Source organism: Palaemon carinicauda, chromosome 12, assembly GCF_036898095.1.
Source record: "Palaemon carinicauda isolate YSFRI2023 chromosome 12, ASM3689809v2, whole genome shotgun sequence".
Lineage (NCBI taxonomy): Eukaryota > Metazoa > Arthropoda > Malacostraca > Decapoda > Palaemonidae > Palaemon > Palaemon carinicauda.
In genome coordinates, this window is record NC_090736.1 from 6,117,525 (window position 1) to 6,132,524 (window position 15,000).

The 15,000-nt window shown below is 35.3% G+C and overlaps 1 protein-coding gene across 2 annotated transcripts in view; it reads left to right on the plus strand.

Moving 5' to 3' along the window:
* The window catches only part of LOC137651186 (uncharacterized), a 21,719-nt gene that overhangs the window by 3,691 nt on the left and 3,028 nt on the right, over positions 1–15,000 (plus strand). For both annotated transcript variants that reach the window (XM_068384336.1, XM_068384337.1), the window contains exons 2-7: positions 2,956–3,135; positions 5,992–9,828; positions 11,969–12,080; positions 12,664–12,772; positions 13,415–13,598; positions 14,798–14,930. In XM_068384336.1, the coding sequence (XP_068240437.1) occupies positions 2,956–3,135; positions 5,992–9,828; positions 11,969–12,080; positions 12,664–12,772; positions 13,415–13,598; positions 14,798–14,930 (4,555 nt within the window). The remainder of the gene's footprint in view (positions 1–2,955; positions 3,136–5,991; positions 9,829–11,968; positions 12,081–12,663; positions 12,773–13,414; positions 13,599–14,797; positions 14,931–15,000) is intronic.

The window sequence follows — 15,000 nt, forward strand, 5'->3', positions numbered from 1 at the left end:
TATATACAGTATGTATACATACATACATATATATATGTGTGTAAATGTGTCTATGTATGTATATGTACTCTATATTTACAGTATATACATACATACATACATATATATATATATATATATATATATTTCATCTTATATATTTTTTATTCATTTCCATTATTATTATTACCAGCCAAGCCACAACCTTAGTTGTAAAAGCAAGACGCTACAAGCCCAAAGGTTCCAATAAGGAAAAATAGTTTAGCGAGGAAAGGAAATAAGGAAATAGATAAATGATGAGAACAAACTAACAATAAATATTCTACAAACAGTAACAACGTCAAAACAGATATGTCACATATAAACTATAAAAAGACTCATGTCAGCCTGTTCAACATAAAAACATTTTCTGCAACTTTGAACTTTTGAAGTTCTACTGATTCAATTACCCGATTAGGAAGATCATTCCACAACTTGGTAACAGCTGGAATAAAACTTCTAGAATACTGTGTAGTATTGAACCTCATGATGGAGAAAGCCTGGCTATTAGAATTAGCTGCCTGCCTAGTATTACGAACAGGATGGAATTGTCCAGTAAGATCTGAATGTAAAGGATGGTCATAATTATGAAAAATCTTATGCAACATGCATAATGAACTAATTGAACGGCGTTACTATTTACAGTAGAATGTAAATATGATTCAAAATCTATATCATATTTGTATCCTATAAAGTCATGAATCCCTCCAATAAGATCGACGAATCTTTAGAGGTTCAAAGGCTACTCTTGAATGGCAGAGGCAAAAGACGGTGACAATGCCCTAGCTAGCAGACCAATGCCTTAGAGGCTGACTATCTACAGTATACATATATCAGCACCCAAGCTAGGACCAGGGAGGGCCTGACAATGGCTGCTGGTGATTCTGCTTGTAGACATATAGGCTCCCCCAAATCCGACCGGCAGATCGCCAGGGTAAAATAATAGGGCCACACGTGCTTTTGACAGACTGGAAACCAGGGGTTTACCGAACAAATATTAGAGACTGGCTGTGAAAATCTAAGTGTAGAGAGCAGTATGTATCTCAACTCTTCCCTATGTTGCAGAGGTCTGGACTATATCGACGCCATCTCAAACAACATTTTCACATTTCCTGGAAACATCTGATTCACACAGAGATTCGAGAACGAAATAGAAGCCACTAAACGTCAACCAACCACGTTGGCTTGGTCTCGTGTTCCTCTTAGGGAAGAACAGCTCCCAAAACAAATTTTGTAACGAAAAAAATGTTTTGGTTCTAAGAGGAGATACAAAGGCTAAGCCAAGTTAACCTTAAAGAAATGCTTAGTTCAACAAACCGACCTGGAAACCTTTTCTTGGAACCTTGTGTGGTGGCCGATGTGGTAACGTCCTTAACTGGTGAATGCCAGAATGGGGTTCGAGTGCCGCTCAAACTCGTTAGTTCCTTTGGTCTCTGCAATCTCACCATCCTTATGTGCTAAGGATGGGGGGGGGGCATATAGGTCTATGTGCTGAGTCATCAGCAGCCATTGTCTTGCACTCCTTGGTCCTAGCTTGGATGGAAAAGTGCTTGAGCGCTAATCATATGTATTTATTATAAATTTTCAGGGCATTGTCCTTTTTGATAGGTCAATGTCACTGTCCCTTGCCTCTTCCATTCATGAGCAGCCTTTAAACCTTTAAACGTGAATAGACTGGCCCATTATCACATTCTCTCTGTCCTCATACACCTGACAACACTAAGCTTACCAAATAATTCCTCTTCGCTCAAGGGGTTAACTACTGCACTGTAATTGTTCATTGGCTACTTTCCTCTTGGTAAGGGTAGAAGAGACTCTAGCCATGGTAAGCATATCTTCTAGGAGAAGACACTCGAAAATCAAACCATTGTTCTCTGGTCTTGGGTAGTGCCATAGCCTCTGTACCATGGTCTTCCACTATCTTGGGTTAGAATTCACTTACTTGGGGGTACACTCAGGCTTGCTGTTCTATCCTATTTCTCTTCCTCTTGTTTTTATTTTATTTTCTTTTTTTTATAGTATAAATGTGAAGGATCTGGTTCGATGTTGTTACTGTTCTTGAAATGTTTTATTTTGATTGTTTGTTCTCTTGTAGTTTATGTATTTCCTTGTTTCCCTTCCTCACCGGGCTATTTTCCCTTGGAGCCATTGGGCTTATAGCCTATTGCTTTTCCAACTAGGTTAAGTCTAGCTTGTAATAATAATAATAATAATAATAATAATAATATAAAACAGTGTCAAATATGGCAAGGAAAATAACGATCAACCTTAATAGGTAGGAAATATTTGATTCTTCATTATTATTATTATTATTATTATTATTATTATTATTATTATTATTATTATTATTATTATTATTGAAGATATCCAGTCTGTGATATTGTTTAAAAGTAATAACTATTGGGGTTTAAATTATTCGTTATTGCTCATTATATTCAGTGTATAAACACATTTAATTATTATTATTGATGTTTTTTAACTTAATACATTCTGTATAAGAACTGGTATGTTATTATTATTATTATTATTATTACAAGCTAAGCCTGGCCCTCAGTTGGAAAAGCAGGATGCTTTAAGTCCAATGGCTCCAACATGGAAGATAGCTCAGTGAGGAAAGGAAATAAGGGAAAATAGACAAGTGTGCCCGATTGTACCATCAAGCATGCCTACTTTATTATTATTATTATTAGTAGTAGTAGTAGTATTATTATTATTATTATTATTATTATTATTATTATTATTATTATCATCCTAATTATTATAATAATAATTATTATTATTATTATCATTATAATTAGTATTATCATCATCATTATTATTATTATCATTATTATTATCATTATAATTATTATTATCATCATCATCATCATTATTATTATTATTATTATTATTATTATTATTATTATTATTATTATTATTATTATTATCATCTTCCAGACAATAACCTGCGACTGCGAAACCACTGTGTACGTGCGCCTGATAACCACCCGAACGCAAGGAGACGTGACAACGGAGAGCGAATACGCTTGTTGCATCAACCCAATCCTGGGTAGACTCAACATAGCAGTCATCACAGAGCAGCTGATAGCCGTCGTGAAGTTTGATGGCTGGCCCGAGGTACTGTAGTGGGGTGTTGTTGTTTGTGGTGGTGTGTCCAGGCTGGTATTCATAGCCCTGGAAACATATCGAAGCGTGTCGTTCCATGCAATGAAAGATTTAAAATTTTTTACAAATAACGAGTTTCATTTTTTCATATAAGGAGTGTTTCTTTTTTTATATTAGTTTAATTTTTTCATATCAGTTTCATTCTTTCATATAATGAAAGTTTCATTTTTTCATATAATGAGTTTCATTTTTTCATATAATGAGTTTCATTTTTTTCATATAATTAGTGGTTTTTTCATATAAAGAGTTTCAATTTTTCATATATTTAGTGTTTTTTTTTCATATAATGAGTTTCAGTTTTTCATATAATTAGTTTTTTCATATAATGAGTTTAATTTTTTCATAAAATTGGTGTTTCTTTTTTCATATAATGAGAGTTTCATATTGTCATCTAATGAAGGTTTCTTTTTTCATGTAATGAAAGTTTCATATTGTCATATTAAGAGTGTTTCTTTTTTCATATAATGAGTGTTTCATTTTCTCATATGAGTGTTTCTTTTTCATATAATGAGAGTTTCATTTTTTCATATAATTAGTGTTTCTTTTTTCATATAATGAGAGTTTCATATTGTCATCTAATGAAGGTTTCTTTTTTCATGTAATGAAAGTTTCATATTGTCATATTAAGAGTGTTTCTTTTTTCATATAATGAGAGTTTCATATTGTCATCTAATGAAGGTTTCTTTTTTCATGTAATGAAAGTTTCATATTGTCATATTAAGAGTGTTTCTTTTTTCATATAATGAGTGTTTCATTTTTTCATATGAGTGTTTCTTTTTCATATAATGAGAGTTTCATTTTTTCATATAATTAGTGTTTCTTTTTTCATATAATGAGTTTCTTTTTTTTTCATATGAGTGTTTCTTTTTTCATATAGTGAGAGTTCCATTTTTTCATATAGTGAGCTTTTAATTTTTTCTTATAATGAGTTTCATTTTTCATATAACGACTGTCTCTTTTTTCACATAATGAAAGTTTCATTTTGCATTACTTTGATGGAATTTTTAATCTTTATTTAAACGACTATTTGTCTGTTTTAGTCTTCCTTCTTATTAATTTATTTTAATTTGCCTTGTGAATTTTGTACAGTATATCTCACATTAGAATTTATATTAATTCTTAAACATATCTTGATTGAGTACAATATCTTCATCTAGTATTTTTTTGGCTGTAAATTTTTATCTTGATTTAAAGACTATTTGCCAGGTTTTACCCTCTATTTTAATTGAAAAAAAAAAAGATGTGTACTTTATTTGGCAAAGATAGCATACTCTCCATCTGTATATCTATGGTAATTTGTCATAACTTTGCAATATGCGTGTTGGGCTTTACTGGCCATGTCCAGAAACTAATATCTTTTTCATTGGGGGAAGATAATCCATTGGGAGGACTGTGCTGTCAGTGACATCGTGCGGTGCACTGTTGGCATTAATTAGATTTTTGGTAATATTTCTATAGAGTCCCACCCAGCCATTACTGCTTGCCAGTACATAGGAGCTTAATGTTTTTCTTTTTTCGCGAGCGAAGTGAGCGCATGGCAAAGCAAAAACAATTAGATTTCGGTAATATTTCAATTGAGTCTAATGGTTTTTGCTCCGCTGTGCGCTTGCTTAGCTTGCGAAAAATAAAAACATCAAGCTCCTATGCACTGGCAAATGGTAATAGCGCAGGGTGGGTCTCAACCAAAATATTACCAGATTTTTCAGCTGCACTGGCTTTATGTCCTCCAACTTGCCTCTGTTCTCGCTTCCCTTCTTTCAATTTGCTGTCCAACTTCATCTAACTTTTACCTCATAATGTAACTGCATGATTTTCCCCAAGCTCACCTTGGACACTGAACTGCCTCACTGGCCCTAGCTCTGGGTCATATAGATAGAATTAATTGAACATCATCACTGGCCAAGCTGTTTCCTTTTATATTTGCTTACCTTATTACATGCTAGGATTTAAGTTCTCTTATCTTATATTTCCATTTATTACAGCGTCCTTAATACACGGCAAGCTCCGTGTAAACCTTTAGTAATTCAACTGCTTTAAGATGTATGATGAAACTGGGACTACAGGTGATATCGGTTTGTAATGTCCTTTGTATAATTAGTTTGGAAGCTTCATGAAAGCTAAAGGTCTTTTCTTAATGATAGTCTTATATTAATCGGTAATTAATTTGCTTTTTTTATAGTTGATTGTTTTTTCTGTATACTGTAATACCCATCTCTACGTCGGTAATTAGTTCCAAGAGATCCGACATAAGGCAATTTTCAATGTAGGTCAGATTTTCTCATAAGGTTAATTCTTAAAAAGTACTCATTAAGGGATTTTGACGAAGGAAAAATCTATTTCTGGGCGAGAGACCTGTGCCGCCCAGTGAAATGCTCCTTTACTTAAGAAATGATGCTAAAGGAGCATTTCACCGAGCGGCACAGGTGGAGCCCAGAAAACCTGCTGTCGTTTTATAAAATCCAGATACCCACATTAATAAGCTTCCATAGGAAATACAGTACTGTACAGTACAGCACTTAATCATTATTTTATGTTGTAGAAACAGACGTAAGGTCTGGGAAAAATGACGTGACGTTGATTTTATTTTTTTATCTAATACACATGTACTTAAGGATGAGAGACATAAACTGGGAACTTGCATATATCGAACCGATGTAAAGCATGGTATTACTGTATGGGATAATCACTTAGCAAAGCCAAGATTCATATGGTATTTTTTCCTGGTACATTTTTTTTGACTCCTTATTGAAGTGTACAATTCTAGAACAGCCTCACGTCCTTCTAACAAACTTTGGTTTTTATTCACAGGTTGGCGTTGAATTGGAAGGAATCCGAAATAATTTGACAGGATTGCATGAGCAGTCTATAGTGGATGTGGTCTCGGAAGTTGTCACATCAGCCGTCCGTAATTCTGTTCTTGAAATGAACTTCCAGAATGTTAGTACCTTCCCAAGATTTCGACGAGCAAGAGTGGCACCTGACAAAATTATCCCAGTGGGCTACGATGCAATGGTACGTGAGTTACAAACACATCCACCTGAAGTTGGTAAAAAAAAGCCTGGTCCTGTTAGCTTACACCGTGATGAAGAACTTGAGGAGGCGGGGGAGTCTTTCACAGCACTCTCCTTTGCTCCTAGCTTATCTCGACAAGGTGTTTTAACTACTAGTGAAGAACAGCTTATAGTTAGAAATCTGAACAAATATCCTTCTCTTGAAAATACAGAGATAGATGCAGATGACATGAGTGAGTGGCAAAAATCTTGGGAAGAAAATTATGTCCCTGCCACAGAGCTTCCTGCTGATGAATATGTGTCTAATGAAAATATAGATGTAGGGGAAGCGGAGGAACAATTCAAAGAAGCTTCGCCTTCGCCAACAAAAAATTTTGTTCTTATAGCATCTAACAGATCAAAGCTCATTGATGAGCCAAGATCTGAATTGACTATAGAAGAAGTTATGGAAGATGAAGTAGAACCTGTAGTTAGCAATGCAGATGATGAGCCTTGCATAAGGAGAATGAATGGTAGTGCACGTGACAGTATTCTTGCTACTCCTGTGATAGAGCCACCAAAGAAAATAGAGGATGAAGAAGAGGAAGACGTGGAGGAGGAACTACGTTTAGAGGAGATGGAATTTGTTGACAAGTCTTTAACTGGTACCTCAGGTTTTGGGCCTTTACCAGCCCTTCCAGGCCTACAGAAGGGACCATTCGTAAGTGAAGCATGCAGAGTGGAAGTTAAGGTTTCTGTTTCACATGAAAACAATAAGCTTGGTGCTAGTGTTCAGACTGCATCATTTGAACAAAGTGTGCCCTGTGACCTCTCTGAGTGTGACCAGGAGGATACAGACATTCAAACCCTCTCACAATCCCCTCCAAATAACCAGTCAGTTCATGATGATCCTAGTGTGTTTCCTTTCATTGATGCTGCTAATTCACCTGATGATTGCCATTTAGACCTCCTCCATTCCTGTGCCTCAACATCTTTAGAGCTTGACACCCCCTTTGCTTCTGCTTTACATGCAATAGAAATTGACAGAAGCAGAGAGACTAGCCATTCTTCTTCTTCTGCAGAAAATAGTTATAGAAACTGTAGAAAGGGTGATGGACTCTCGGAAGATTTTATTTTTCCTAGGAATGCTGCTATTCTAGATACAGATCTTAGGGAAAATGAAACTGAGCTTGTAGGGGAAGAAAGTTTTGCAAATTTGCATGCTGACTTGAATTTTGAAAGCACATGCCAAAAAGGCAAAACTCTCAATACACATTGTCATGTTACAGACACTACACAAAATCTTTCTTTGAACTGTTGCTTGTCGGACAATATCAAGTTTATTGACGACAGTGAAAGTGAATTTGAAGGCGAGTGTGCTAAAAAAGCTGTAGCATATGGATATTCCTCAGAGGAAAATGAGGAGGAAAAACTTCTTAAAAATGATTTAAATAAAGAGCTTGCTGCTTCCACCTATGGTTTTGAAAGGAAGGAAACTATGGAACCTGAAAAGAGGATCTGTCTAAATGAATTTACTGACAATCTTTTCAAGCAGTTAGAACTTGAAGAATCAGAACTTGTTCTTCCTGAGGAAAATGTTGAAATATTATCATGGGAAGTTGCTCAAGTTTATGAAACAAATGAAAGGAATCTTATTTATTCAGATGACACCAACGAGGACTCGGATGAAACTCTGAGTGAGTCTGATGGGAGCATTGATGATGAATCTGAAACTGATTCCTCAGAATATGATGTCAAGGAACTTCCATATAAGGGAAAAATAGATTTAAATGAAGATGATGTACATGGTATCAGTCGTTCTAGCACTTACACATTGTTGAGGGAGGAATCTGATGTTACGAACTCTACTAAAAGCTCCTCCAGTGTTGAAACAAACGAACATTCTAGTGATGAAGAGGCGAGTTATGTTGTGGAGACTGAAAGTAGCCTCAGAAATACTCCGGATCCAACCGATTTAATTTTCAGAAATCCTGCTTTTGATTTGCCAAATGATACTAATGAATCAGGTGGGGTACATGATTTGGTTATAACAAATGTATCTGCAGAGGAATGTGAATACCCTGTTAGAGAAGTGATAGGAGACTCTTCTAGTGACTTTTTCAAAAGTGACACAAGCGAATGTGATGACACTGAAGATGAATTTTCTGATGAGTACCCAGCTGAAGGTATGGAAAAATTAAGTGAACTCTCTGACACCCTTGCTGAAACCGACGATGAAAATGACACTACCTCACTTGAGGATTATTCTTCTGTCTTGAATAACACTGGTATTGAGGTTAAAGCCTATGAAAAGAACTTCCATAGAGAAGAAACATCTGATATGAGCATGTTATCAAATATAGGTAGTTCAAATATGACAGAGTTATCAAAAGAATCATTTAACAGAAAGTATTCTGATAATGCTGAGGTTATTGACTTTAATAAGATTGATGACCTAATAAGAGCAGTAAAAGAAGCTGATTGTGATTCAGCTGTTGTCGAAGACTCCTTTTCAATTGGTGATTCCCAAGATTTTCAACAGGAATATTCTCTTGATAGAAGTTACGACATAAGGTCACCATCTTTAATCTCGGAAAAAGCAACAGACGAGAAATCTGGCTTTCAGAGTACGAAATCTAAGTTCTTGATGGGGATGATCTGTTCCGAAGACGTTACAGTTGATCCAAGCAATTTCTTTGGATACAAGAATGATTTAGACCTGACCGCTATTGATAGAAGTAGAGAAAGTCAGAGATTTGGTGCTAATGAATATGATGGTCATAGTGGATCCTCAAGCATTCTTAGTGATGCTGGGGTAGGTAACTCTACTGGCTCAGAAGAGGAATTGAAAGGGTCTTTCCAAGAAGAACAAGACATTTTCCCAGATGAAAGAAATGATTTTCTGGATTGTAACTGGAGGTCAACAGATATAGAAAAGATTCCCGAGGCTGAAGTGCAGTTACCTAAGTATTCCGATGTATCAGAACCTTCAATTATAGAAACACATTCATTTACAAGGGTAGCAGCTTATTCACCCCCAACTACAGAAGTACAAATACCTTCATCTAAGGAAGCAAGCATACCTTCCAAGACTGAGGCACCATCAGTTACACATAGCTTCTCAGATTTATCCATGTTGTATTTTCAGACACTTCAAGTGAAACAGGCAACTCACTCAGACAGTAGTCTTGATGGAAATGAACCGTCACCTACGCTAATTGATAAAAGCGGAGAAGGAAAAGAAAATCCAGTTTTGTCATCTGCTGATAGTTGCGTAGGGGAAATTAAGTTAGAAGCAGATTCTAGGGGCTTTAACGAACTCGAAGCACATTTATCCCAAGAAGAGAAACCTTATCCCTCAGATAGTATTGATGTAGGTGAAAAGCAGTCCCTTGAAAGTGATGGTAGGAATGAAACAAATAATGTTTTGGAATTTTCAGGAGATCCTTTGCTAACTACCAAATTTGTTAATGTGGATGCACTAACTCAGCTTGACACAGCTCGTGCACTAACACATCAACGAGTCAGTTCCCCTGGCTCCTCATATGAGTACATTACCAGGGATGAATCAACAAGTGACTCGTCACTCACGTCTGGCTTGCCTCGGTGGAGCCGAAACCTGTCTACCTATCCCGTACATGGCACATCCATGGTGGTAAGACCCACACATTTTTGCAATTGGTGGAACTTTCGCCGGGAAATATGGTCATGCTATGCTAACCTACAAACACTTATCCATGTGGCATATATGTTGGGCATTGTGTGGCATTCGGGAAGTTTTTTATATGTCAAGTGAAAAGCATATGTTTCTGTTGCTAGTCGTATCATCATTTATAAACTATATTCTTAAACAAACATTGTGTTTATATTCTTGAATAATGCAAATAAATAGTATCCTGAGAGATTTTGGTAATTTGAAAAAGGTAGCTATCAGTTTATCAACAACATTTTGTTCATTTGGATAACATATGTGAAATTTGAGAGGAATTAAATCTCACTGGATGATACCACTATGCAACGGGTGTTAATGCCTATTCTGTATGTGAATTGTTCTCCACCAGCTGCATGGTAAGCTCTCAACTAATAAGCATGGGAAACAAGAAAAAGCGGAGCCGATCTTTTCCGCAGTCATTTTATGTTCCACTTCACATAACAGAGTGGTTTGAAATTACATAGCTGTATTCTTTAAGAATATTGTAGAGCTAACTGTGCATGGTGGCATTGTAATGCAATCTGGTACTTACTATGGGAAACATTTGTACACCTATGGTTATAAGATGCAGTATACATGTTCAATGTAAATTCAATGAAGTTATGTGTATTTACTGTAAATATGGATATTAATATACATATATTCTTGTTTGTCAGATATTACTTGTAATCCAATTGTGAATTTTATTTGTAAGGGTATTACTGTACTGTACTTCACTTGATACTGTGCAGTATACAGTTTTTTTGGGATTCATGCTGTCACTGAATTTTTATTTATACAGTATGTGGTTTATCAGTTGTTAATCTTGAGGAAAGGTACTGGGATTTTTAAGGAAAATCTTATCTTTTTATGGTATCAAGCTATGTGTTGTGACTTGAAGGATCTTTTTCTTTTTCTATGGTACTTTTACTCTATGCTTTTTTTTCTCCAGGCTTTTGTTAATTGGATGTTTTTTATTTTTGTGACATGTCTAGTATCACTCCATATTTCTAACAACCTATATTTACATTGTTAAAGATTTTAATTCCCTATTATTAGCTTTTCATGGTTTTAGTATGGTATATTTATATTTTGTTTTATCTTATGGGCAGATATTTGTAGGAATATGTTCATCAAGATCAGAGAAAAATTTCTTTAGATGAAATTCCCCATAGAACAGAGTTGAGGTGATCTTTAGGAAATGGCAGTATTTAGTTGCAGTATTTCATATTAATATTTTTTTAACCTTGGGATTTTCATTTGGGTTTTTTTAGGCTAAAAGTTTTTAACGGGTTCATATATTTTGACAGTTTTGAAAGATGGTAGTCATCTTTTGACAATTTGGAAAAAATAGTGAAAAAACACTGTTCAGTAGAGTATTTGTATTATAATTTGCTTACTAAAATATTTAATGTACAGAATCATGCTGAGCTAGATTACTTGCGATTTAGGTTACTGTACTCCGAGTTAGTCTCAAGTTTTAGAAAATATATACTGACCCAATAAATAAGTTCTTTTTGTATAATTAAAAGCGCAGATTAACCTATTGTACAGCCATTTTGTCCGTCCTCTTTAAAGTTTTTACTATGTGTACAGTATACAGTAGTATATAGTAAATGGTTAAGGAATAATTTATGAATTGAAATACCCAAGTTGAAGAACTGTTATATTTGATATTCATACAGGAAAAATGGAAGTGTACAGATACTGTCAGTACAGATATACAGTATTTTATGGTACTGTACATGAATGTTTCATCTAAATATAGCTGTGAGACGAATTGAGTCTTGCATGGTTTAGTGATATGCTGGCTTATCTTTGATATCTTTTTACAATTACATATTTAAAGAACAAGTTTTCATTTAAAGGGTAATGATTTTGATGTGATCACAGGCATCCCCTATCTTTTTAATATCCCTGACCACAAACAAGTCATTATTTTCATATGTTTGGGCTTTTTACTTTTAAATGTAAGAAATATTGTAGAAGATATACCGTAACAAGTATTCAATTCAGATCAATTTCTTATACACCATACAGTACACATTCCTCTCCCAAAGATTTCATCATTACAATTAGATTAATGACCCATTACTTTTTCTAGGTCGCAAATGTTTCCTCTTCGGCTCAAAGTCAACCCTTGGGAATACCTGGACTCAACGGCAAACGGCTTCTAGTGAAGATTGTGAAGGCTGTTGGGATAGGCTGTGACAAGGGTAAGTTCAGTGCCAATAGTTTTTCTTTTAATGATCTGGTAGGTTGCCTAGAAAATTTCTTTATTAAGTGAAATATACAAATCATAGTTTACTTTTCATCCATATTTTTTAAGAACCCTGATATGAAGACACTAGCAGGATTTTGTTGCTAGTGTATGATAATTCTCCCCGATAAACAGTGTTGGTTCTTGGGTTGTCTATTCAAAGTACAATTTAGAAGAAGGTACCATATATTGTATCTGTCTCATTCAGCACCCTTGGGCAGTAATGATAAGGTTTCTTGAACTATCTCTTGTGCTATCACCCGTATTACATTGTCTTTTACTTTAAATCCATTCTCATGAGTTGCATCCTGCCTAGCCATAACTCATCTTCAACTTGTCTTGCTCCAGTTTTACCTTTCATTTAAGAATAAATCATTTGTACCTGTCCTTTGATAGTAGAAATATGGGCAACTGATCTTGTTAAACTATGCTCAACTTGTAATCATGTGTTTAGGCAGATGTAGTATAATGGATTATTCATTCTACAATTGCAGTTGGATGATTATTGTCCATTTTCTAAGCCTGTTTTGTGTTTTTAGATGTTTCAGAGGCCTATGCAGTTGTGGAAATGGACGAACCACCTCAGAAGTTTACGACAGCTGTTGTAAAAGACACCAGTTCGCCCTTCTGGGATGAGCAGTTTCTCTTGTGAGTTCATCCTTTCACTAGAAAACTTTGTTAATGTGGGACAATGTTGTCAGTCTTTTTGATAAGGTGAAGCTGTTTAGATAAATTCTCATTTTTTTCTTTTACGGTATATATGAGAACAGACTTGAAGGATAGAAAAAGAAAATACTTGAATGGGTTAAACGAAGCAAAATACTGTTCATTTATTAGTATGCCAATATAACTATTCCCTACTGTATCTATCATTTCAGTGAACTTTGATCATTCTGTTGTCCATTTACTATCCAAGATGAGTGCTATTAGCTACAATATTTCAAAATATTGATTAAGCCTCTTGTCTGAATTTCAGCTCCAAAGATATTTGTCAATATTCTAATTCCATTGAGGTTTGACACCTTGGGTCATCAGCTTGTTTGAACATTTCTCAAGCATTCCAAATGCTTTTGCATTGTGAGATGTCATCAATATACAGTCTTCCTGAATAGCTGAATTTACATTTATCTGTGCAGTATTTGAAATACTGTACTTAAATTAATAATACCGTACTTGATTATACCCTTTTTAATGTATTTGTTGCGGAAGTGATTGTTACTTTTAAAGAGTCAGTTAATGTCTGAATTTTTTGATAAACTGAAATTTTATGTGTATCAAAATTTCTTGCAGTGATCTCAGTGAAGGAACTTTGGAATTGCTTTTTGAACTTTACGACAAAATCGATGGAAATTTCTTGGGCCTGGGAATTGTTGGCATTGAAGAGCTGGTGGCAACTCCTTCTCAGAGACAAATTATTCCCCTCCAGTGCAGACCGTATGAAGATGATGAAGTTTCAGGATCTTTAACAGTTGAGGTGAGCATTTTAGTTATTTGAAACTTTACAGATGATACATACATACATATACCAAAGGCACTTCCCCCAATTTTGGGGGGTAGCCGACATCAACAAGAAACAAAACAAAAAAGGGGACCTCTACTCTCTACGTTCCTCCAGCCTAACCAGGGACTCAGTCGAGTTCAGCTGGTACTGCTAGGGTGCCACAGCCCAACCTCCCACATTTCCACCACAGATGAAGCTTCATACTGCTGAGTCCCCTACTGCTGCTACCTCCGCGGTCATCTAAGGCACCGGAGGAAGCAGCAGGTGATAGTTAGATAATAGTTGTACAATACATTACTGTATTATTATTTTTTGGGTTAAATGCTGTGTGGTCTACAAGGCCTTAACCCTTTTACCCCCAAAGGACGTACTGGTACATTTCACAAAACTCATCCCTTTACCCCCATGGATGTACCGGTACGTCCTTGCAAAAAACTGCTATTCAAATTTTTTTTTTTGCATATTTTTTATAATTTTTTGAGAAACTTGAGGCATTTTTTAAGAGAATGAGACCAACCTGACCTCTCTATGACGAAAATTAAGGCTGTTAGAGCAATTTAAAAAAAAATTTACCGCAAAATGTGCTTAAAAAAAAAAATAACCCCTGGGTGTTAAGGGTTGGAAATTTCCAAATAGCCTGGGGGTAAAAGGGTTAACTGTAAGGCTAGATTCTAGAACAAGGAACCTAGTTCATGAATAGGATTTACAGTATACATAATGATCACTGTGTAACTTGAATGATGAAACTTTTAAATCTCTATTGTAAAGAATATCAAGTTGTAATTAAGAAAATAACTGTTTGGATTATGGAGAAGATGGCCTATGAAAAATCAAGAAATTATGATCTCTGAGAACAGTGTAATGATGAGGAATAGTTTTAATCTTTTATACCTGTCAATGAATTAATTTTTCCCTTTCTCTTGTTGTTTGAAGCCCATGGACTGTATTGTTTAAATGCATTAACCTCTTGTGCGGAAGTTGCAATACCTAGACATGGTAGAAGACTGGGGTACACAAAAGAACTAATTTCATGTCTAATGCCATTAAGGAATGTTAAACGTGAAAGATTGGGTACTGATGTACAGCAATGTGGAAATTGTAAAACAATTTTCTTGATATTTTTAAACCAATTCAGTTATTTATAAAACTATACAATTTTTTTTTCTTTTTAGTTTCTTTTCTTAGACCGAGCAGACCTTCCAGACCTTACTCTCCGTTCCAGTGCCACTAGCCAGAGCTTGTCATCGAAGGGTGACCTCGTTACGACTACTACAACCACTTACGTAAAGGCTCCAGAATGCAAAGGTATAGCTTAACTTGGTTACTTCATTCCCAGTACACTCTTAGTTAAAACCTGCTGTACAGTATAGCTGAA